The 26,442-nt window shown below is 47.9% G+C and overlaps 1 protein-coding gene across 1 annotated transcript in view; it reads right to left on the reverse strand.

Moving 5' to 3' along the window:
* LOC147733013 (membrane-bound glycerophospholipid O-acyltransferase 2-like) overlaps nucleotides 1–23,635 on the reverse strand; it is a 204,379-nt gene extending 180,744 nt beyond the window's left edge. Inside the window, exon 1 of the mRNA XM_086957569.1 lies at nucleotides 23,423–23,635. Coding sequence (XP_086813695.1) covers nucleotides 23,423–23,512 — 90 coding nt within the window. The 5' untranslated portion in view covers nucleotides 23,513–23,635. The remainder of the gene's footprint in view (nucleotides 1–23,422) is intronic.
* Nucleotides 23,636–26,442: the final 2,807 nt, after the last annotated feature.

The following is a 26,442-nucleotide window of genomic DNA, read 5'->3' on the forward strand; positions in this document are numbered from 1 at the left end:
AACGCCACCACATACAAATCGCCCTTCTGCAGGAAACACACCTCAGCGGCGCTGAGACACCCACGCTACGCCGAAGGTGGCGCGGACAATTATATGCCACAGGTTTCTCGTCATATGCCAAAGGGACACTGGTATGGATTAAGCCGGGCACCCCATGGACCACGCTGGACGTACACATAGATCCTGGGGGGAGATACGTAGTAATCCACGGAAGGCTGGATGGGAACCCACTGGTGCTGGCATCAGTGTATGCGCCCAACACAGGCTTGTCGGATTTTCTCACCCAGCTGTCGCACACACTGGCCCCCTGGCATGGGGTCCCCTGGGTACTCGGTGGGGACTATAACAGCTCACTAGACCCAGCACTGGACCGCTCCCACCCTCCACAACCCAACTCGCAAGCATATAACACCGCCAACACACTCCGGGCCTGGTCCGCACAATGGGACCTCCACGACGCATGGCGCACCCGACACCCGCACTCCAGGGTCTATTCATATTTTTCGGGGGCGCACGCCCTACATGTACGCCTGGATAGGTATATGGTCACCAGTGAAATCCTACCGCATGTCACGGACACCACCTACATGGGCCGCACACACTCTGATCACAACCCGCACACGTTAGAGTTACTGTGGGAACAACCGCGGGCCCCGATCCCAACGTGGAGGCTACAACCCGACCTGCTGTTAGACGGCCAATTCCGGGACTCCATAAACGCACAAACTGCACAATATTTTGAGGACAACACTGGCACAGCGTCAACACCGCAAATGGAATGGGACGCTTTCAAAGTGGTCCTCAGGGGGCAATGCTTGGGCACTCAGGCACATTCCCGGCGACAATTGGAAGCTGACCTTAGACGCTTAGAATCACGCTTGCTGCAAGCGGAACAGGCAGCAGCCGCGGGCGCACACGCTGACTTGCTGGAGATGCGGGCAGAACATGACAGATTGCTCGCCAGGTTGAAAAACATTAACTACACGGCCCACTCAGCCCGTACACACCACACAGGTGACAAGCCTGGCAAGCTACTGGCCTGGCTGATACAGCGAGAGGAGCGTACCACGCCTGTGACAGCGATACAACCCACAGTCGGCCCCACAGTATTCACCCAGTCGAAAATCCACGAGGCCTTCGTGACACATTACAGGGCGCTCTACGAGTCCCGCCTTCAGGCGACACAACCCACCATAGATGCATACTTAGACAACATAACACTGCCGACCCTAACAGACGCCCAACAGGACGACCTTGGGTCACCACTGGCAGCAGACGAACTACGTGAGGCCATCTTTGCCCTCTCGAACGGCAAGGCCCCCGGCCCCGATGGGCTGCCAGCGGAATATTACAAAGCCTGCTCAACTATCCTGATCCCGGAGCTCCTCAGAGTATACGCAGCGGCGGTGGAGGACTCGGCCTTACCCCTGTCCATGAACGAGGCGACCTTAGTGTCCCTACTAAAGCCGGGACGAGAGGGATCGCTCTTAGGTTCGTACAGGCCCCTAGCGCTGCTAAACACGGACTATAAGATTCTAGCGTCGACTCTTGCCCGTCGCCTGGCGGCCCTAGTACCTGCCTTAATCCATAGTGATCAAAACGGCTTCGTGCCCACTAGATGCACCTCCCACAACATACGAAGACTCTTCAGGGTGCAAACTTATGCAACACGAGATTGGCCAAGGTCGGGTTGCTTGATTCTAGACTTGGAGAAGGCATTCGACTCAGTCGAATGGCCCTACCTGCTGTCGGTACTGCGCAAGTTCGAGTTGGGGGAGGAGTACATTGAACTGGTTGGACTGTTATACAGACATCCTGTGGTGAGAGTCCGCACGGGCAAACTACTTTCAGATGCCATCAGGGTTCGTCGCGGCACCAGACAAGGCTGCCCACTGTCCCCATTACTCTTTTCACTTGCGATAGAACCCCTAGCCGAGGTATTGCGCAATAGGGGCACGCAATGGGGCATTCCACTGGCAGACGGCGTGCACATTGTTTCGCTATATGCGGACGACTTACTCTTGTATGTCAGAGATCTCACTAACATACCACCAGGACTCTCAGATATTTTCCGGTCCTTCGAGGCCGTGTCCGGCCTCAAAGTGAACTGGGCTAAGTCTGGGGCGTACTCCTTCAATCCCGATATTCCGGTCCCAGACATTAGGATCAACGGCGAACAGCTGCCATGGCATCCAACTACATTTAGGTACCTGGGAATATATATCTACAGAACACCCCCGGATGTTCTGGATGGTAACTTGACACGCGCCATCACATCTATAAGATCACAAATTGCCTTCTGGAAGACCCTACCGCTCAACGTCCCGAGCAGAGTAACATTGACGAAAATGATCGTCCTACCCAGACTTCTGTACTATTTCGCCAACATCCCGATATATGTGCGGGCCCGCGTTTTCAAGGACCTGGCATCCATGCTCAGGGGCCTGATATGGAACATCGGGAGACCCAGGGTAGCCCTTCAGAAATTATATGCGCCGGTCGATGAGGGCGGCCTCGCAGTACCGAATTTGGAATTATACTACCTAGCTGCGCAGCTACAGTGGGTGACTGCTTGGCTCGCGGGAAAGAACCTGGAGGAAACGGCCACAGCAACGGACGTGCTGACCTCCACACAAGTACATGCCCTATTCCACCCCCTGGCCCACTCGAGGAGATCATCGCAACCGCACGTAGAGGTTGCAGCGCAGTGCTACACCAGGAGCTTGCGGCTCACGAAACACACCAAGCCATATGCCCCAGCACTCCCACTACTAGGCACCCCTAAGACCGCTTCCGTCGTCACGGAGGCGGCATTAGAACACTGGACACGCACAGGGGTGGACACCATGGCGGACCTTTATGCTGAGGGCACCTTGATACCCTTTGAGACGCTGGCCGCTGACACGGGCCTCCCGGTGGGACAGTTCCTACAGCATGCCTCAATTATCATGGCGTACACACAGCGGTGGGGTAGCATTGCTGAGGAATTGCCTACACACCAACTGATCCAACACCTGCATGTCATGGGGAACGGCACACATGTTGTACACTGGCTGACCCAGGCGCTCCTGACACGCACGCAAAATACTCTGCAGCCACTACGCACCAAATGGGCACTTGACAGGGGACGGGACTGGACGGACAAGGAGTGGGCAATGATACTCATGGGCCCAAGAAATATTCCCCGCAACGCACGCTTCAAACTGATTCAATTCTACATTCTACACAGAGCATACCTTTCACCTGATAAAATCAACCAGTACTTCCCGGGCACTACGGCTAGCTGCCCTAGATGTGCCCTGGTGGGGGCAGACCTGCTACACATGCTGTGGCAGTGCCCGCAGATCCAGACATACTGGCAGACAGTGCTACAGATTTTAGAAAAATGCACGGCCATGCCAATACCGCACACCTGGGAGGCAGGCCTCTTAGGCCTGTACAGACGGACCAAACAAACTAAAGTACCCTCTCGCTTCTGGGACCTCGGCCTTCTCACAGCCAAAAGGCTGATAACGAAGCACTGGAAGCAAGCAACTCCACCCCTGACGGAGCACTGGAGCACCTCCCTAGATAATTGGGCGAAGGCAGAAAGCACCACCCTGCACAGTGAGGAAACGGCGGGACGGCGACAGTTCCCGATCGCGGCACTATGGGACGCGATGCTCAGCTCCTTTCATAAGGAATGCCAACTGATGAGGCACCCCCAACATGACCCCCCCCCCAGAGGGGACCAGGAGACACAGGGTGGAGAGGGAGACACATAGGCCACAACCCTGTCACCACCGGCAGAACCACGCATGATCCCCCCGACAGTATAGACACGACGTAGGCAGCCGGCGCTCCATGGCGACCAACTGGGCGCTGTCCCGCCCAACACTTTCCCATGCTCCTGACGCCCTCCCCCCCGCCAGCCCGCTACCCTCCCTGATACAGGACCCGCACCCATAACCACGCCCTGATGTTAAACACGAGCACCCTAAACATCGACGCGCCCTCCATGCGGCACGCACACACCACACTCTCGGAATTAGTGACCACACCCTCCCTTTTCCCTATTCCCCCTGGTTCTTTACTGTTTATATAGTTATGTTTTCTCCTTTGCCACGCAAACATGAGTGGGAAGTATGTAGCACACTACTAGCGTGATGTATGACGTAATACAATGCTATGTGATATACTGTGCCCCGCAACCATGACAGACATCCCCGGGATGTAAAGATGTGTAAGATATATCTTGCAAGTGTTCTTATCTCCTGTGATTTTCAATAAAGGATATTTAAAAAAAAAAAAAAATGGTTACTCTGACGTCTAGAAAGTTGATACTCTCCTCAGATATTTCCCACGTGATTTGTATGCGTTCGTCTATTTTGTTGAACTGTGTCAATAGGTCTTGTAATTTTTCCCTAGTGTTCTTCCACACGATGAAGATATCATCAATGTATCGTGTTAGTAGCACTAAATTATCTGTCCATTCCGGTTTTTTGAAGATATGGGTTTCTTCAAATTGTTCCATGAAAAGATTGGCGTATACCGGCGCCGCAGAATTGCCCATGGCCATTCCCACCAGTTGTTGGTACCAAGTTTCTTGGTGTTTAAAGTAACTTTGATATAAGGTGAAGAGCATGAGTTCCATCAAAAACGACTGAAATTGGCTGTCTATAGTGGAGTTCAGTAGGGTTTTTTCAATGGCTTCTATGCCTAGAGAGTGTGGTATAGAAGTGTAAAGGGATCGAACGTCCGCAGTACATAGGATCAGTTTGTCTTCAGGATTGATTGGTACGTTGTTCAGTTTAGAAATGAAATCTGTGGTGTCTCTTGTGTAAGTTCTCATGGATTGTACTGCTGGTTGTAGGTACTTGTCAAGTATTTGTCCTATCGGCTCATGGATACTTCCACACGTGGAGACTATAGGTCTCATGGGGGGGTCCATGAGGTTTTTATGTATTTTTGGTACCATCCTTAGTGTGGGGCTCTTGGGATAGGTCTTGATAAGAAAAATCTTTGTCCTATCCTTGATTGTTCCATTGTCGTGGGCTTTGTTGATAATGTTTTTCAAAGTCATCATGTACTCCTGTGTGGGATTCTTTTCCAGTTTCATATATGTTTGTGTATCCATAATGTGTTCCATTACTTTGGATTCATACATGTTATAGTCCATGATCACGAGGGCTCCCCCTTTGTCCGCTTTAGTACATGTTATCTGTTGGTTTCTTGATATCTTTTTTAGTGTGTCAAAGTCTTTTTGGGTAATATTTCTCATGTTTTTTTTGTCATATTTGATGTTAGTAAGATCCTGTTTCACTATGTTCTCGAATAAATCCAAGGTTTTGTGGCTGATTGGGGGTTGGAAAGTACTATGAGGTCTTAAGCCAAGTAGTTGGTCCTCTTGTTGGTCAGATTGTTTGGGTAGGACATTTTCGAAGAAATGGCGCAGACGTAGTTTGCGCATTAACTTGAAAAAGCTAACTTCTAATTCCAAACTATTGGTGGTGGTCGTGGGTACAAACGATGTGCCCTTTTGTAGTAGTCGCTCTTCATGTTTGTTAAGTGGGTATTTACTGATATTGATCACTAATTGTTCTGTGTCGTTTTCTTTTTCTTCTCCTTGGTGGTTGCCGTCGCACTCCTCGTGGTGGGTGGTTCTATTTCCTTTTCTTTGTCTTTTGTTCTTTCCTCTCCGGGGTCTCCTTGTTGGGCTTGGCCCTGTTCTAAAAAAGGACTCATTTCCGTTGTTTGACTAGTAGTTGGTTGTTGATCTCTTTGGACATCTTGTCTGGTATTTGTTGGCTGTTGTCTTTTGGATCTTTGCGTGCTGTCACTGTCAGATGAGGAGGTTTCAGTCTGAGAATTATATGGTTTGTTTCTTCTCTTCTGCGCATAGACTTCAGCCCATGTGTAAACCTCACCAAGACGGTAGTCTAAAGTGTCTCTTTTATATTTCCGAATTTTTCTTTCATTTATATCACTGGTATGCTTATCCATTTGCGTTTTGATGTCTTCTAGTATAGTTGTTAGTTCTTCTTTAGTTAGCATTTTGGATAGTTCAGTGGGGGTTTCTGTGATTTCAGTGGCCAATTCATCCAAAATTCCAGATAGTTCCTCAATAATTAGAAGAATAAGGTCCAAAGAGCATTTATTAAGGATTTCATACCACCTTTCCTGAAATTTCTTTGAATTCTTGCAGAGTGATGATTTTAGGGCTATCCGGAGGCCCCTTGGTATACGTTGGTTGCGGTGGTATTTAACTAAAGTGCTAGCGTGTAGTTGTTGGTTGATACGTCTCTTGCTGAGGTAGATCAATTGTTTAATGTGTTGTTCTTTGGAGCGGGTGTTGGTTTCCTGCGCGTTTTCTTCCCTAATCAGTGCATAGATACGGTCAGCTTCATCCGGTTTGAACGCGAACGTGGAGGCTCTTGCCTCGGTGCTTTTCGAAATGTCTTCGTAATTACTCATGGTGAGTGGTGGCGTGCTATCAGACCCTGGGTGGACACCAAGAGGTAGAACTGTAAAGTTATTTGGGTAGATGCACAGCAGGTTGAATTTTGGGCGGTTTTAATTAAGTTTAGGTGCTACTCAAGTAACGTCAAGTGTCCTGTGACGTTAAAGTATAACCATAGGCTGTAGGGTCAGTGGGTCACTGGTCCCATCCTTGGGTGCACACTGTAATTCCTCTATGCTTCACAGAGGTTCCACGCTTGGTTAGTTATAGGTTATTCATATTTATTTTTCTCATAAACATGTTAAGTTATTCAGTTTTCAACATATTAGCTTTGTAGTTAGCGTCAATCCAATGCATTTCGGGGCTATATGCTGCCCCTTCATCAGGGAAAAGGTACTGTAACAAAGTTCCAAAGAAAAAGTGTAAGTAGTGGTAGGTATAAAGTATTGTAAATACGTGGTATTGGGGAAGCACTAGGAGGTGTGGGGGGGAAGGGGTAGTGTGTATCAGTTATGGGGTCACCTTAACAAACTCAAGTCTGCCCGTGTTCAAAGAAGAGGTAAGGACGGAGCCATGCTTGCATGGTGGCTTACGTGCGCTGAAGGTATTAAAGTTGTGCCGATATGCTGAAAAAGCAAAAGGGCGCGTATAATGAGTTTTCGTTTAAATTAGTACGAAGCCTTCACACTATAGTGGTTCATGCGGTCCACTAACCTGATTAGAAAGAGGGTTCGACTTCGGTGTTCATCCGCTCATAACGCCGGTCAGGACCTTCAGACTTGACCTATGGTTATACTTTAACGTCACAGGACACTTGATGTTACTTGAGTAGCACCTAAACTTAATTAAAACCGCCCAAAATTCAACCTGCTGTGCATCTACCCAAATAACTTTACAGTTCTACCTCTTGGTGTCCACCCAGGGTCTGATAGCACGCCACCACTCACCATGAGTAATTACGAAGACATTTCGAAAAGCACCGAGGCAAGAGCCTCCACGTTCGCGTTCAAACCGGATGAAGCTGACCGTATCTATGCACTGATTAGGGAAGAAAACGCGCAGGAAACCAACACCCGCTCCAAAGAACAACACATTAAACAATTGATCTACCTCAGCAAGAGACGTATCAACCAACAACTACACGCTAGCACTTTAGTTAAATACCACCGCAACCAACGTATACCAAGGGGCCTCCGGATAGCCCTAAAACCATCACTCTGCAAGAATTCAAAGAAATTTCAGGAAAGGTGGTATGAAATCCTTAATAAATGCTCTTTGGACCTTATTCTTCTAATTATTGAGGAACTATCTGGAATTTTGGATGAATTGGCCACTGAAATCACAGAAACCTCCACTGAACTATCCAAAATGCTAACTAAAGAAGAACTAACAACTATACTAGAAGACATCAAAACGCAAATGGATAAGCATACCAGTGATATAAATGAAAGAAAAATTCGGAAATATAAAAGAGACACTTTAGACTACCGTCTTGGTGAGGTTTACACATGGGCTGAAGTCTATGCGCAGAAGAGAAGAAACAAACCATATAATTCTCAGACTGAAACCTCCTCATCTGACAGTGACAGCACGCAAAGATCCAAAAGACAACAGCCAACAAATACCAGACAAGATGTCCAAAGAGATCAACAACCAACTACTAGTCAAACAACGGAAATGAGTCCTTTTTTAGAACAGGGCCAAACCCAACAAGGAGACCCCGGAGAGGAAAGAACAAAAGACAAAGAAAAGGAAATAGAACCACCCACCACGAGGAGTGTGACGGCAACCACCAAGGAGAAGAAAAAGAAAACGACACAGAACAATTAGTGATCAATATCTGTAAATACCCACTTAACAAACATGAAGAGCGACTACTACAAAAGGGCACATCGTTTGTACCCACGACCACCACCAATAGTTTGGAATTAGAAGTTAGCTTTTTCAAGTTAATGCGCAAACTACGTCTGCGCCATTTCTTCAAAAATGTCCTACCCAAACAATCTGACCAACAAGAGGACCAACTACTTGGATTAAGACCTCATAGTACTTTCCAACCCCCAATCAGCCACAAAACCTTGTATTTATTCGAGAACATAGTGAAACAGGATCTTACTAACATCAAATATGACAAAAAAAACATGAGAAATATTACCCAAAAAGACTTTGACACACTAAAAAAGATATCAAGAAACCAACAGATAACATGTACTAAAGCGGACAAAGGGGGAGCCCTCGTGATCATGGACTATAACATGTATGAATCCAAAGTAATGGAACACATTATGGATACACAAACATATATGAAACTGGAAAAGAATCCCACACAGGAGTACATGATGACTTTGAAAAACATTATCGACAAAGCCCACGACAATGGAACAATCAACGATAGGACAAAGAATTTTCTTATCAAGACCTATCCCAAGAGCCCCACACTAAGGATGGTACCCAAAATACATAAAAACCTCATGGAGCCCCACATGAGACCTATAGTCTCCACGTGTGGAAGTATCCATGAGCCGATAGGACAAATACTTGACAAGTACCTACAACCAGCAGTACAATCCATGAGAACTTACACAAGAGACACCACAGATTTCATTTCTAAACTGAACAACGTACCAATCAATCCTGAAGACAAACTGATCCTATGTACTGCGGACGTTCGATCCCTTTACACTTCTATACCACACTCTCTAGGCATAGAAGCCATTGAAAAAACCCTACTGAACTCCACTATAGACAGCCAATTTCAGTCGTTTTTGATGGAACTCATGCTCTTCACCTTATATCAAAGTTACTTTAAACACCAAGAAACTTGGTACCAACAACTGGTGGGAATGGCCATGGGCAATTCTGCGGCGCCGGTATACGCCAATCTTTTCATGGAACAATTTGAAGAAACCCATATCTTCAAAAAACCGGAATGGACAGATAATTTAGTGCTACTAACACGATACATTGATGATATCTTCATCGTGTGGAAGAACACTAGGGAAAAATTACAAGACCTATTGACACAGTTCAACAAAATAGACGAACGCATACAAATCACGTGGGAAATATCTGAGGAGAGTATCAACTTTCTAGACGTCAGAGTAACCATTACCCAACAGGGATTTGAGACAAACCTGTTTGTAAAGCCGACCGACAGAAACAACATGCTCCATTACACGAGTTTTAATGAACCTAATTTAAAAAGATACCTCCCATTTTCACAAATGGCTAGAGCTAAAAGGATCGTATCTAACCCTGTGAAATCCATACAGACCATTAAACAAATTGCCACCAAATTCAGGGACAGAGGATACCCACCGAACCTCATTGATGAATCAAAACAGAAAATTTTGAGTATCGACAGACAAAAACTACTACAACCTGCTCCCAAAAAACAACAGACACGGATAGTGGTAGTCTCTAAATACTCTACAGCCACCATGAAATTCAAACGAACCATACACCAACATTGGTCACTACTCAATCTGGAACCGGATTTCAACAAGATCTTTTTGGAACCCCCATTATTCGCATTTACCAGAGCTCAGAATTTAGGCGAACTGGTTCAACACAAACCCACTGTGACTGTCAAATACACTGGTACCAAACCCTGTCTCAACTGCGGGAATTGCAATAGCATAATAAAGGGCAATACCATCAACCACCCTATGAAGGGTAATACCATCAAACTACAAGTCAATGCAACCTGCGATTCGAACAACGTAATCTATGCCCTCAAATGCCCCTGTGGGAAACTATACATCGGCAAGACCGAAAGGAAAATTAAAATCAGACTCACAGAACACAAGTCCAACATCAGATTGAAAAACACTAAATCCTCCATTGCTACCCACTTTGAAGTTCAAAAACACAACATCTCGCAGCTAAAATTCATTATACTGGAAACTGTTGTCAAAATTGAAGGCAGAGACAACAACAAATACCTTCTGCAACGAGAAAATACTTGGATTCAAAGACTTTCCACACAGAAGCCAATGGGCCTCAATGATAGAATTGAACTTTCTTGCTACCTATGAATGTTGCTCATGGAGCCTTAAAAGGCTTCCTGCCGTTATGTATCTCATGTACTGTAATTTATAGTTTAACCCCATGTATGTAATGATTTTCAACCCCTCACACTGTATTATTTGGATTACAAGTCCCCACTGGACATTGTTAAATACTCACCAGTATTTTACTTTTACTTTTATTAATTATCACACCCCCTATACTAACAACACACGTGACACCCTTTGGGCACCGCATGAAACTTTTCTTTCACATCGCACTACGTTTATCCTATCTGCCGACTACCTTTTCCCAAGCCAGACTACACCCGCAAGTCTGTTTTCACTGCTTACTCCCCACGTGACCGCGACTCACATAACTGATCAAACGCGGTAGGAAACACCTAGCGTCCTGACCGGCGTTATGAGCGGATGAACACCGAAGTCGAACCCTCTTTCTAATCAGGTTAGTGGACCGCATGAACCACTATAGTGTGAAGGCTTCGTACTAATTTAAACGAAAACTCATTATACGCGCCCTTTTGCTTTTTCAGCATATCGGCACAACTTTAATACCTTCAGCGCACGTAAGCCACCATGCAAGCATGGCTCCGTCCTTACCTCTTCTTTGAACACGGGCAGAGTTGAGTTTGTTAAGGTGACCCCATAACTGATACACACTACCCCTTCCCCCCCACACCTCCTAGTGCTTCCCCAATACCACGTATTTACAATACTTTATACCTACCACTACTTACACTTTTTCTTTGGAACTTTGTTACAGTACCTTTTCCCTGATGAAGGGGCGGCATATAGCCCCGAAATGCATTGGATTGACGCTAACTACAAAGCTAATATGTTGAAAACGGAATAACTTAACATGTTTATGAGAAAAATAAATATGAATAACCTATAACTAACCAAGCGTGGAACCTCTGTGAAGCATAGAGGAATTACAGTGTGCACCCAAGGATGGGACCAGTGACCCACTGACCCTACAGCCTATGGTTATACTTTAACGTCACAGGACACTTGACGTTACTTGAGTAGCACCTAAACTTAATTAAAACCGCCCAAAATTCAACCTGCTGTGCATCTACCCAAATAACTTTACATATTTTCATTCAGGACACTTGCTGCTTCCATTGCGAAGGTGAAGTGGCATGCTTTTACATACACACATGACATCTTTCTGCAGTATTATTTTTTGCAAAATTATGTTTGGTTTTATAGTTTGCAAAATAGTTTGTGGAGGGACAGGTTTTTTATCATATGATCCATGGTGGGCTGGAAAGAGAATCTGTTTTCATGTTTGACATGTGCAAGCCTCTATACATTACGGAACTAGTAGCTATTGCTCAGAATCTACAACAGATATCTGTACATCCACGTGAGAAAACCTCCTTCTTAAAGCAGCATACGCTAGCCTTCCATGGGTCATTAGCATCAGAAAACTGACCGCCCCCCCAAAACAAGGTCATGAAGTTGGAGGACATACATGTGACAGATGAGATCACAATCAAGCTGCCCAGATCAAAAACCAACCAGAAGGGCAGGATTCATATGCGGAGTGTGGATCAAAAACCAATCAGAAGGGCAGGATTAATTTGCGGAGTGATCCAGGCAACTGACGTGCCCACCTAAGGCCCTTTTGGAGTACAGAGAGTGGTCCCTATGCAGTTTACACATGGTGCTCTAATAATTTACAAATAGATACCAAGATGTGTTTGTATCCGTTCACAAAAGTGTGCAAGGCTGCCCACCTGCCATTGGTTGGAATGTTGAAAGTTTTTCATTGCAGTCTTTTAAGACAAGACCTTTCACGTGCATGGCCGGCTGGGCTTTGCGCCTAGTCATGGTATCATTATGAGCGATTTGTTCGCTCCAGTTTGGTGTGACTTTTCCAAGTCCATGTTATGGCACTTTCATATTTTTCCCTTTCATCTGGTCAACTCTTGGCAGTTGTAAAGATGGTGCAAGTCATCGGGCAATCTTTTGTCTGTGGAAGATCACTGGGCAGCACGTGCCATGATCTTTTGTCTATGGTCGGCGGTCTCCAGTTCTCTGGCTTGTGACGCGGCTTGTTAATCTTGAATATCTGGCTAATATATAGGCTCACTGGGACGGAATTGTGTGGGAACTTTTTTTCAAGCACTAAACTGGATTTCCTGGACTCTGCCTCTGGCCACTATCGCCTCAGTGATCAGGGTAGGATTAAGCCTGAGAACCCAAAACAATTTTGGGCCACATTTTGGATAATGGCCTTTTATGAAACATTGCTTAGTACTGGGAGTAGTTTTGTAAGAAATCTCTGATAAATTAAGCTTTCCAAGCTTGTGGGGCCAGTAGCATTGACCAAGATTAGACACATTATTAGACACACCATTATTCCACTGTAACTCACCCACAGGTCTCCTCACCTGTTCTTCAGGCATATACCTTTCTCTGCTTTGTGTGCCTGAATGTGTTAGTCACCTATTGGGGCCTTAGACTGTGCCCCATTCCCCCCCCCCCCCAAAGTTCCCTTAATATTTAGTATTACATCAGGCCATGAGTCAGAGAACCGTGTACATCCTTCGTGTCTGGAGGCTTCTGTTCACCCTGAAACAGGGGTCTTCCTTATTTGGTTGTCACTCAGGAGACTCTCTGCAAGCGGTGTCTTTGGGGATTCATACAACTTCATACTTGATGTCTTTTGTACTGTGGGCAGAGACTTGATTTGAATCTGGAAAAGCTGCAGGAATTCACTCCAAATGCCTTTCTTTCTGTCTGTCTCTATACCCCTTTCTTACTTGCTGTGTGCACCTCTCTCGTTCTTCCTATCATTTTTTGCCCGTCTCTCTAGTTCTTCTTTTTTCTCTCATACTCTACTTTTTTCCCTCTTCTAGGTGTCTCTCGTTGTATTTATGTGCTTCACTCAGTCTCTCACATTTCACATATTTCTTTTCCTATATTTCTCTCTGTCTACAAATCCCCTTCTCTCTCTCCCACTCCTGTCTCCCCAGTGGACTCTTCTCTTTCTGCAGTTATTTGTATATCTCTTCTTCCCTTATTCCTCCTGTCATTTTTTATCTCTCCTTGAAGTTTTTTTTCATTTCTCTGTCTTGCAAACCTTCACTTCTTGCTCCCTTCTGTCAACTCTTTTACATCCCTCTGCCTCTTGAACTTCTTTTTACTGTACCTAATGTTATATTCTTATGTGTCCCCGTTTTGCTTTGCTGCAGACAGTAACAGAACATCCTCCTGTGCCTGGAGGCAGCGTTTAAACCAAAGGAGAATCCACAGGTGGACTTTCCTTTACCACTCTATCCCTTTGATGGAGGAAATTCCACTAGTGGATTGCAATCTACATTTAGCACTAACTTCCGGAATGCCAACAACCTCTAAACTAATCCCTAGACCGAGGGAGAGAATTAGGATAGTGCATGTGAGGTAGTAAACATCCTTCCCTTTTTCTCATAGACCAGGAAATGTTGGACACCCTCTTCTGCCTTCCTTTCCTTTCCATAATTTCCTTTGTCATTCACGTTTTTTTGTAGTTTAATATAGCGCAAACTTGGGCACATTCACGCTTGGACACGCTTTACATGGACATATTCCTTTTTTTAGGCACTGCAAGATTAGGTAATTTGCCCAGAATCACAGGATGTTGAGCTAAGGCTGAGAATCAAGCCTGGTTCCCAACTTCTTTCCTAAATTAACAGCTCTGGCCATCACACCACATCATCTACCACTTTCCTGTCTCCCTCTTCTCCACTTTCATTTTCCAGATTTCTCTCTATCTTTAACAATTTCTGCCTTTCTCTCCAATAGCATCCATTACTAACTTCTCCCTTATCTCTTCCCCCACTTCCTCCATCTGCCAGCATGTCTAGCACACGTAACCTCTCTCCTCTACCTTTTTCTTCCTTCCTCTCTTGATTTCCATTTCCTTTTCCCACAGTTTTGTCATTTTTCTCCACTCTCCTGTCTCACTTCTCCTTTTGTCTCTCTCCAAATTGCTCTACTTGCTCAATCCATTTTGTTACTTTCCAGCCATGTGTGTTCTCTGTTTCCTTTGCCATTTTTGCCCCGAATTAACGTTTTTTTCACAAAAGTGTTCTCAAAAACATTTTTCTTTTTGTTCATTTTGGTTGTTTGTGTTATTTTTTATTTGTATTCGGTGCTCAAGCGGAGCCCCCTCCCAGTTTTTAAGATGTTGCGGTGGCAGCGGAAACCCGTGGCTCATCTCTCTGCTGCTGGAGACAAATGTAGAGCCTCTCAGATGGCCACCACATGTTATCTGTCTCCCTGCACAGCCCACTAGTGCCGAGATCGGCCACCCTTCCTTGAAAAAGGCAAATGGCTACTTAGCACACAATGAATCAAATAAATCACATAACACATGGTTTGCTGGAAAGCAGCTTGCTGCAGATTTATTTCATAAATGAAATATGCCAACGTGGTGGGTTAACTTACGGGCGATCCAAGGGCAGGCAGTGATGAGTGACCAAGGCTACCTCCCCACTTGACCAGCCAAATGGCACCGTGGGCCAACCCATTCGGTGCTACAATTTTATTTAGGGAGTTTTTTCCCCTTAAAGGCTGTGGACCACCAGTCCAGGATTATTACTCCCAAATGTTTAGGGGTGGAGCATCACCAGGCAAGACCCCGGTGGTTCAGGTTTGCAACTGCCTGAGGGACTGACGGGGCACCATTGCTTACATCCCAGGGTCCTGCTGTAAAGACTCTTAGGGGTTTGCCACAGAGCACCCATGCTGTGCTCCCTGAGATGGTACCCTTATGCACCAAACTGCCTCCGAATCGCCTTGTAACTCCGCCTGCAACACAAATAAACAATTAACCTGCTCAGAACATGAAGCCACTTTGGCCGCCGTCATGCTGGGTACGGTATAGGGTGGGTGACAGAGTGGTGAGCAGGGGGAACAAAGATGGCAGCAACTGTGTGGGGCAGGTATAAGTACCTGGCCCCAGCATGCCAGGCACCCGACATGACGCGGGGTGAGCGCTGGAAGTAAGGTCCTGCAGGCTAGCCTGATGGTGCGTGTGCCAGAATGCGGCACCAAGGGGCCGCCCTCTTATGAGGGTGCACTGATTGCACAGGGCAGCTGCATTTCACCACAACCCCAGGAAACATTAGTGCTGGCTCTGATACATAAATAGAGAAGACCTACTCCCAGTGGCCTCACTGATACACTGTGAGACTCTGAACAGGAGGAAACCCACCCCAAGCTGTGCCTGTTTAGTTTGCTGCATTGTCCTACCACACAAGACAATGAGCCAGCCATTCTCTGTACTTGGTTATAATGAGCTCCGATCTGCTCTCTAAGGCTACAGCACATTTTAAGGTCAAGCACCAGCGGCCAAGCCGGCCCAGGAAAATGTGATTTTATCTACAGCTGAAAAAAACGGCCCACCGGCTGCCCTTTGCCTCAGGCCCCTCCGGGAATGGCCGACTGCCCGTCCGGCCAAACCGATGCTGTCAGTAATCCCCAGGACCGTATGGTAAGTAGATGTCAGAACCAGGGTGAGGCTGGCTTCCATTCACAAGCCGAACCAGGAATTTCCCGGCTGGCTGGAAAGAAAAGGATATTTGGAAGCAAACCTTGCGGCATAATCAGCGAGAAGTATGGCCTGTGTGCATCTGTCAGTGTATAGAACACTGACAGTCCCCTTCACACCTTGTTCTCATTTGAGAGGTCCTTCTGTTGTGTGGGGAGCCAGAGATTCAGGAATGGCCGCTGTGAGGGAGTCAGGACTGGCTTTAGGGCTGTGCGACCGGTGCAGCCTCACTGGGCGCTGACCTGGAAGGGGGGAGGGGGTGCTGACCCAGGTGAGGGTGCTGTGTTTAGCAATAACTTATGATTTATAAGCAGCTGATGGGGAGTTCCTTGTGCATCCAGATTTCAGGCAGCAATAAAAATGTCAAGATAACTCTTGTGATTATTGTTCCTGCTACAGAGAGAGATCGTAGTTTTGTCTAAAGTCAGTTTTGACTCACCATAAAGTTGCACAGGGTTTGATATGTCTGCTGCATAAAACACATCTGTGTTTAAAGTGGATAGCTGTGTGGATTAGTAAAGCCAGCCTTTACCAGCGCTTTAAAACAAATGAAATGTATGTGAGAGATGAAGGGCACTTTAGCCGGGTGGCAGTGAGGGAATCTGAGGAGGAGGTCGCGGGGTGAGGGCGTGCCAAGACAGATTGGTGCATCAGGTGCCACAAGCGCTTAAGCCGGCCCTGCAGGGAGTTGTCACAGTTAAAAGCGCATCCTCAACCAAGGGACCCTTTTTTTATCACACTTAAAAAACATAATGCCAAGAACCGTGGACTCTAATGTACCCAGGTGCTTTGGCTGCCAGATGGGGCAGGTAGGGCTAGCCTGCCACACCAGCTCTACTCCCTGTTTACTGCCCGTCGGAGTGCGGGTCGGGAGGGCAGGTGAAGGCAGGTGAAGCCTGCCGGTTAGGAGGATTGAGTGCCCATGGCCGATCCTCAGTGGGTGCGTATGGCTGCATGGTTTAAGAGGGTCCTGGAAAGGGTTCGCTCTGTAATCTGCTAGACGGTTGCATAACGGTTTTTTTGTCACGCAAATGCGATTGCATTTATGTTACACAGGTGTAATATGTCTAGGTGTTAAATATGAAATAAATGCAATGGTTGTGCGGGGCACTCCTTGTACCTTGGTGGCCTTTGGGCTTCAGCAGGAAGTAAGGAAGTAATGCAGTCTTTGGTTATGCTACATGGCTGCCTTTTTCTGTGACGCACATTGAAATGCACAATATAGGCCTGCGCTGCTCCTAACGCTCCCCAGCCCCTCATGTTGGCTCCACAGCACCCTAGTTTCTTCCTTAGTTTTCAACCTTCTTAACTCTGCATTTCATGAGTACAAACAGCATACGCTGTGTGTGAGAGAAAACTAACCTCCATTGCCAAAGTTGTAGGTAGGCCGGAGGGCGACTTTAAGCTAGTTTTGCCCATTGAGGCCTGCAGCTCTAGGGATGGTATTTTTTGTAAGTTTCATTGTGACCATTCTAACTGTAGACCTACAAGTCCCAGAATGCATAGCGAAGCTGACTGAAAAACAGTACTGGCTGCAAAAGAGCCAGTAAAGAACTATTACTGAAGCGCAGGTCCGTAGGAGACACAAAATTTCTTGGTGGGACAGGGTCCGCCTCGGGACCCAATAAAAACTGCCTGTGGTCTTCACGTCACTGGGTCCGATAAACATGTACAATCAAGGAGTTTTGAAGTGAAATAGTGATATTGAAATAAACTATTTTGTATACAGAGGTCAGGGGAGGTTTTATCAAATACAGCCTAATGTACGGTGGCTCAGGGATTCAAGGCATAGGCCAAACGCAACCTGGAGGTCACGGTTTGAATTTCTGCGGGATCTGCTGTCCATCCTTTGAAAGTTGATAGCATGAGTGCTACTGGGTTGGTATAATATTAACCCCCTGTAATTTTCTGTTCTATTTGGCCGTGAGAACATGGCTGGTAGCGATTCATAAGGAGGGACAGGACTCTTTTTTTTTTTTTTTGCAGTTTTATATAGCAGGAACTTGACCCAAAGTAATTGGAGTCCTATACATGAGCACCAGTTACATTACACAAGACAAATCCGTACTTACTAGGAACTGCATACCCCTGTGATCTTGACTTACATTGCACAAGATCACATTCATTTTGTTTCTTTTTTTAGGCACAAGAAGATTAAGTGATATGCTCAGAATCACAGGATGTTGAGCCCATACCAAGACTTGATCCTGGTTCCCCAGTTCCAAAGTCGACATCTCTGGCCATGATGCCACATCCTCTCTCTTAGAAAAAATGCAACAAAAGGTATTTTGAATAGCAGGTAGCTCTCCTAACTGAATTTATGGCCAGCAGATTACATCTCGCTCAGACGTGAGTCCCAGGCTCTCCACATCACTGGAGTCAAGCTATCCAGGCTGAAGAAGGCTGATAGCCAGAAACCAGTCCTTGGATGCTTGATTCCGGTCTAGGAAAGACATGGCTTGGTAGTTCGGGCTGGACTGTTCCCATGAGGCACAGGGTCAAGGCTGATTTGCATATAGCCATCGTCTGACCTAGGGTGGTGTGGAGTGCAAAAAAACGATGGATTTAGATTCAGATCTTTGTACTGGGGTGAATGTAAGACATTGTTCTACATTCTGTCCATCAACTGTGGTTTTTGCAATTTTCACCCAGAGTGGGCTGGGTATGCTCAGCCGTGAGTCCCAGGCTCTCCACATCACTGGAGTCAAGCTATCCAGGCTGAAGAAGGCTGATAACCAGAAACCGGTCCATGGATGCTTAAATCCTATCTAGGAAAGACATGGCTTGGTAGTTCGGGCTGGACTGTTCCCATGAGGCACAGGGTCAAGGATGATCTGCATATAGCCATTGGTCAAGCTATCCAGGCTGAAGAAGGCTAATAGCCAGAAACCCGTCCTTGGATGCTTGATTATCGTGTCCATCAACTGTGTTTTTTGCAATTTTCACCCCGAGTGGGCTGGGTATGCTCAGACGTGAGTCCCAGGCTCTCCACGTCACTGGATTCAAGCTATCCAGGCTGAAGAAGGCTGATAGCCGGAAACCGGTCCTTGGATGCTTGATTCCGTTCTAGGAAAGACATGGCTTGGTAGTTCGGGCTGGACCGTTCCCATGAGGCACAGGGTCAAGGCTGATTTGCATATAGCCATTGTCTGACCTAGGGTGGTGTGGAGTGCAAAAAAACGATGGATTTAGGCTCAGATCTTTGTACTGGGGTGAATGTAAGACATTGTTCTGCATTCTGTCCATCAATTGTGTTTTTTGCGATTACATCTAACTCACCTGACTGCACGCTGATATTCCAAATTTATTGACTCAGAGTGCTCTGAAGTGGTTGAAAAGACTTGTTGGATATTAAACAAAGCGGAATAAATGTGGCTTAAAGTATAAAGGCAATAGGAGCACAGAGAGACCCCTCAAATATGTCTCTGCGTTTTGCCTGGAGCTGGGGGCCTTGAAATAAATACATCATCTCCTTTATATGGTCTTTTTTCCTTACAGTCTTTGGTAATCAGGGAAGGCAGCCCCTCATGTAGCTCCCGAGCCTGCTAAAAATGAAGTGGGGCAGTCAGGCCTGTGCATCATGAAGTGGAGCAGTCAGGAAAGGAGGGGCAGTGTTTCATGCCACTGGTGTGTGTTGGGAAGGAGTGAGGTTGTTATGGCCCATCTGCGTGTTCTTTTCCAGGGTTGCTGAAGATTAGTGGGGCTGGCCTGGGCATGTGTAGATAGAAAATGTATCTGCCTTGCTGTAAAATGTAAATATAAATTGATACTTGCATAGCGCACTACTCACCCGCAAGGGTCTCAAGGCGCTAGTACGAATACCGCTGTGGAACCCATCCTGGCTTTCCCTGTGAGGCGTCCACTCCTGGGCACCCCCAAGGTGGAGGCCAGGCATCCTTAGCGTTGTGGGGGCCATTCTGGAGATTAAGCAAGCTATTGCCCAGAGTTGCAGAGTGGGACTCCATGATTGGAATAGGCACCGAGGCGAGAATTATCAGGTCCGTGGAATTTTTGAGCCCAAGACCCACCGAGGTGGGTAATTTAACCCTGGTCCCGGGCTAGACCTCTGCATCAGGGGCTGCCCAGGGAAGGTGCAGGGTAGCAAGTGTCTGGTGTTCTCTGGTTCTGCCAAAATGGGGGACAACCCCTCTGTAGTCACATTTCTGACCCAGCCTCCACATTGTACTCAGGGTCACAGTTCCCATAATTTTCATATGCACAAAATTCAATCGCTGTCTCTTTGGGGGGGGGGGGGCCTTTGTGACAGCAACCTCAATGTGTGACCTGCAAGGTAGTCATAATTACAAGAGGCTGGGACAGAAAACAGGCCTGGGCACCAAAATTAAAGTGGCTCAAGTAGCGAATCAGGTAACTAACTAACTAACTTTCGCAAACTGCTGCAGGACTGCACTTGTAAAGACACTTTGCATATATGTTTTGCAAGGTATGGTCAGGGCCACGGGAATTATGTGGCAGGAAAGGGACAAATTATGTAGCAGAGTTCAGAAAAATACGTGGCAAGAAAAAGCAAATTATGCAGCGTAATGCGGCACATTTTGTAATGGTATTATTTCATTTTTTTGACATGTTAACAATTCTTAACACTGTCTGAGCATTCGTTGTACCTCATTAGTATCAGGTTAATATCCAAATACAGCAATATGCAACAGAAAGGGGACCAGTCAATTTTTGCACGGCCTTCTACTGTGCAGCAACACGTGCATCTGCGTTTATGGTATTATTTCATTTTTTTGACATGTTAACAATTCTTAACACTGTCTGAGCATTCGTTGTACCTCATTAGTATCAGGTTAATATCCAAATACAGCAATATGCAACAGAAAGGGGACCAGTCAATTTTTGCACGGCCTTCTACTGTGCAGCTACACGTGCATCTGCGTTTTTGCATAATTCCAGTGGCCTTCGGTATTGCAGACCGCATGCATATGTGCTTGGGGCAGGTAATGTTTGTGGTAAAATCGGGGAAATCAATAGAAAAGCCCGCCCACCAGACCATAAAACTTGCCCACCAACAGCCACAAAACCAGCCAAACACCGACCTGTTGGGCCGCTAGATTGCCCTACCAGCCAGCCTTACCCTGCCAACACACCAAAGCAGAAAGCACTAACTATAAAACTGCAGGACTTAAAAACTCCCAGTTTAACATGTTTAGTTTGAAAGCGCTTTTTTTTCTCAAAAAGGAGTACATGATCAAACATTGTATCTGTTTGATCAAGCCGAAATGCTTTCTTGGGGGCCTCTTGTTGCACTAAAGTAACTGAAAGCCTAGACTGCAGTTGCCCCAAGGCACAGCAAACACGTTGCTCGGGGCATTTGTTGACAAAGCAGTTCCATTAAGAGGCAAACCTGCTTTAAACAGGTGTGGAGCAGGTTTGCTTTCCCATCTTTCTCTGTATTTGAGGTGAGTTGTATAAAAAAGATGCATCACCTTATCACAGAAGAACTCCGATAGCCCCCAGCATCTCCCTTGGCCAGGAGGGTGTGAACTCCCCAGAACTGCACAGAATCAAGGCAGAGGCCGCCCTGCTGGGCCCTTGGCCCAGGATAGGAGGAGACGCATTCTATGGAGAATGCCAATGTGCTAAATGGGGACCCTGCCCCAAACCTGAATAACAACATCCTACATCTGACCTCGGGAATTAGTCCTCGGGCACCAGAGAATAAATCCGACCCTGGCGGAAGGCCGGTCAGCAGGTCGAAAGCGGCAAGGCCGTCACCCGATGCGCATGTCAACAGTGGGAGCGCGCAGGAGTTTTCCTGTCCCCCGAAACTTCTCCCCCGTGTCCCCTCCACTCCAAAATCTAGGGGGGAGGCGGGGAGGGGATGAATCCCTTATACTATCTATTCCCATCAACGAAGGTAGCAGAGCAGTCACAACAGACGCACATGGCCATACACCAGCAGTCACAGAGCAGGAGCTCACACGGGCGTGCAGGCGCACACAAACTGGCGGTGTCATCAACAGCATCGAAGTTTGACAGCTCGTCTGGGCTTCATGAAATATTAGTATTAGACAGAGGGCGTCACAGGGCCTCGAGGAGAACCACCCAAAGGCCACGGCAGACGCTCGTAGTCTTTACGGTCTATGGGGGGCGGGCACTTCTAGTGTCCTGCGGATCCTGCTTTGGAGGTGTTTATGGCATGGGGAAAGAGAAGAACCCCCCCCTCCCCCCACACCTTTTATTTTTGTATTCAGTCTTGGTACACGCACTCTTCCTGCCCACTGGGTTTGCCCTAGTTGCCTCCAAGTTACTGAGCACGAGGGGCAAATATTAGTGTGTCCAGACCATTCCATCATTGGCCTCTAATTAGAAACAAGACTCCCCCCCCTCCCACACACACATTCTTCGGGCAGGAAAGTCGTGCCATTTCCAGGGAATTTCAAAATTAGGAGACAGAGACGACCGCTGACATGACGCTGTGCCAGCCCCTGCGCCTCGCCTACCCCTGCTCTTCCTCTTTTTACCTCCCCTGGTCGTGCCCGCAAGAACCTTATCTGTGTTGTGAGTCGCTGCCCTCCCTTGCCTACATGTGTGTTGTCCCTGGACCTTCCGATTGTGGCAAGCCCTACGCCCACCCTCCCACCCCCTCTCACGTGACCAGCCCTCTGCCCACCCTCCTACCCAGGCTCACGTGACCAGCCCTCTGCCCACCCTCCTACCCAGGCCTCACGTGACCAGCCCTCTGCCCACCCTCCTACCCAGGCTCACGTGACCAGCCCTCTTCCCACCCTCATACCCACTCTCACGTGACCCCCCCTCCAGAACCCAGTTTGTCCGCACAGGTTACCAGTCACGTAGCAAGGGTGACATGGACTATGGCTTAAGTGAAGAACAATGGTCCCCTAAAATCACTATTTCATAAAGCACTTTTGTTGGGGTGGGGTAAATATAGCGCGAACTCCACCTGAAGGTATCAGAGCGCTTTACGTATGATCACCACCAGTTGCTTTACACATGTACACACACATTTTGTTATGCACAGGCAGATTTAAGTGATTTGCTCAGAATCACAGGCTGTTGAGCGTCCCTGCCGCGACTCGGACTCTGTTCTACAGCTTCGAGCTTGACCGCTGTAGCCGTTAGGCCACATCCTTGCATGGTAGGTGCATGAAACGCCCCCGGTACTCCTGGGTCCCGGTGCTACTGCAGCTGCCGCGCGCCATTGATAGCTACGCTATGCAGTTGTATCAAGTTTTTGCCCCATCCCGTACTTGAACACTCAGCAGAGAGCACTGTGGTGCCCACAATTCCGACCTTCCCCCGGGTACACCCCCTGATGGCCCTCCTCATCCGCCCCCTCCAGAGGGAGTCCTGTTTGCCTCGCCTGCCCCTAGAAGTCGAGGCTTTTAAACTCCCAACAACACTTGTGCCACACCCCGCCCTCCTCACCTGCTTGTCGGGCAGCCCTCTAAATTCCCGTACCAGGGCCAGCAGCATTCCCGGGCCCTCCATCTCGGCGGCGGTACCCGAGCTCCCCATGGGTGCGCTGCACGGTCTACCCCGGGAGAGAAGCGCGGCGCTGTGCGCTCCACGGCCGAGATAAGGCGAGGAGTGACGCACCACACCTGGCAGCCGCGGACGGCACACCCTGGCCCAGCCCCCGCACCCCGGACACCGCCCTGAGCACCTCCGGACAGGGCAAGGGCAGCGCGGGCGCAGTACGAGCGGGCGCAGGGCACGACACGCCCCCCCCCCCCCTTTCTGCATAGCACAGACTGAAAAAAAGTTCAAGCTTCTTTCAGACACGGAGCAGGCCAAGTTTCATTCACAAATACAGGCAACTAGGACAACAACAGTCACACCCACGGAAAAGGTTACGCGGAGGCAGAAACAGCAGCAATGCAAGAGCTTCGCTCACACAAGGAACAAGTAAAGCACATGCGCCAGCAGCTATGCCACTTAATCAGTTTATTATATACAGGGACACTGGAATTATGTAGCATGAGAGGGCCAAATTATACGACAAGAAAAGGCAAATTATGCGGAACATTTGGAATAGTATTTATCCATTATTTTGTCATTTTTAAACTTGTTAACACTGGCTGGTCATTGGCTACAACTCACTAGTACCAGTTTAACACCCGAACACAGCAATACGCTACTGAAAGGTGACCAGCAAACCTTTGCAATGGGACTTTCTCTACACAGCAATGTGTTGCTAAGTTTTTAGTAACTTTTGAACCTATTGAGCTAGAAACAATTTTTTTGATTACAATCTGCAGCTTATGAAGCGATTGTGGCAAATCTATAATTGTGCAAAAAATCGCCACAGCCGCAAAATCCGAGAATTCCAGTGGCCCTGGTTATACGTGGGCAAGCCAAGAAAGGCTTGAGCCTGGCTCACAGGCATGGCCCGTGCAGGGCGTTATACCGGGCGATGACGTCAGGCGGGGGAGGGTCAGGGTGGGGGGTTGTAAAATGCGGGATATGGACCATTACAGGTAAGTACAGAAAAAAAAAAAAAAAATTTCTTTGTCCGCGCTGCATCACATTTGGCGATGCTGCACGGGCAACGAAAATCATTTTTTTTTTTCGGTACTTACCTGTAATGGTCCATATCCCACATTTTAGATCCCCCCACCCTGATCCTCCCCCGCCTGACGTCAATGCCCGGTATAACGCCCTGCACGGGCCGTGCCTGCTGGCTCAGATCGGATGCCTGACTTGAGAGGGCATGAGGTGGGGGGAGGAGCGTGTGCATGGCAAGTAGCTTGATCGTCAAAAAAGAGCTATACTTGGTTAGACTTTTCCCGTTTCCTGCCTTATTGGCCAGACTGGAAACCAAAAACAGCCCTGGCAATTTTAGAGGATCTGCTTTTGTTACTGGGGGCTGATATAGAAGCACCGCGGCAAAACCGTCCCCCAGTAACAACAAACATTGGCATAGCCAATAGGTCTCGCCTTCGGGACCTTATAAGTGTTTAGTTATCCAGCACAATATCCTTGGTGCAACAACATCAAGTGTTGCATGGCTAAACACTTATAAGGTCCCAAAGGTGAGACCGAATGGCTATACCACTGCTTGTTTTGAGTGAGTGGCTCGTGCAGGTATGCCACTGTGAGGTAGAGATGCTGTGTGTCCTTTTACAGGAGCCCCTGTGACATTGCGCCTCTTCAAAATGTATCTTGGGTCTGGTGTAATACTTCTAGCCCCTATTCCCGCACCCAATGCATCCTTAAATGTCCCATGCACAGCCAGGGTTGACATTCCTATTACCCCTGCTGTCCAGTGACACTTTAACCGTCACTGGTGGTGGTGGACGTGGTGGTGGTGGACATGGTGGTGGTGGACATGGTGATGGTGGTGGACATGGTGGTGGTGGTGGACGTGGTGGTGGTGGATGTGGTGGACGTGGTGGTGGTGGATGTGGTAGTGGTGGATGTAGTGGTGGTGGACTTGGTGGTGGTGGACGTGTTGGTGGTGGTGGACGTGTTGGTGGACGTGGTGGTGGTGGATGTGGTGGACGTGGTGGTGGTGGACGTGGTGGTCTTGGACATGGTGGTGGTGGACATGGTTGTGGACATGGTGGTGGTGGATGTGGTGGTGGTGGACGTGGTCATGGTGGACGTGGTTGTGGTGAAAGTGGTGGTGGTGGATGTGGTGGTGGACATGGTGGTGGTGGACGTGGTGGTGAATGTGGTGGTGGTGGATGTGGTGGACTTGGTGGTGGTGGACGTGGTGGTGGATGTGGTGGTGGGCGTGGTGATGGTGGTGGACGTGGTGGTGGTGGACGTGGTGTTGGATGTGGTGGTGGTGGACATGGTGGTGGTGGACGTGGTGATGGACATGGTGGTGGTGGATGTGGTGGTGGTGAACGTGGTGGTGGACGACTAGTGTGTAGGAGCGTGCTGACAGAATGCAGAAGGGGAAGAGGATCTCGAAGGGGGCACATGGGAGAGCAGAAAGAGGCCAAATATTAGAAACAAACAAGCACTGAAGAAAAGAAAAGCACACAGCTGCCATTGTTCACTATTTGGCTTAGCAAGTGCAGCTGTCACGCTGGTTTAATAAACCGTAAAAAGCAGCAACGGAAGAGAGGCAGTGATGGGTGGAAGTGCTTCACGATGTAAACAAGTGGTCTTCGCTGTCTTTACTTTTCAAGTACTCGTGCTTGTGGCGGCATCCACCTTGCGGGAGCGAGCAGCGGCCATGTTTGTAATTCACGTGGCCGTGCCGCTGCTCACTCCCACAAGGTGGATGCTGCCACAAGCACAAGTGCGAGTGCTTGAAAAGTGAAGACTGATGGCTAAAGGCCCTAGGCGAGACCTAAAACAGCTTCCACCACTTCAAAATCGTTCCCCCACCCTTCCAACCTCCCAGTAAAATGCCCGGTGCCGCTACGGTCTGTCCGGCCCTGCTCAGCTCGTGCTTGGGTTCTTAGAGCCCCCATGTTCACCTCTGGCTCGTC

This window comes from Lissotriton vulgaris, chromosome 2_1 (assembly GCF_964263255.1).
Source record: "Lissotriton vulgaris chromosome 2_1, aLisVul1.2, whole genome shotgun sequence".
Taxonomy (NCBI): domain Eukaryota; kingdom Metazoa; phylum Chordata; class Amphibia; order Caudata; family Salamandridae; genus Lissotriton; species Lissotriton vulgaris.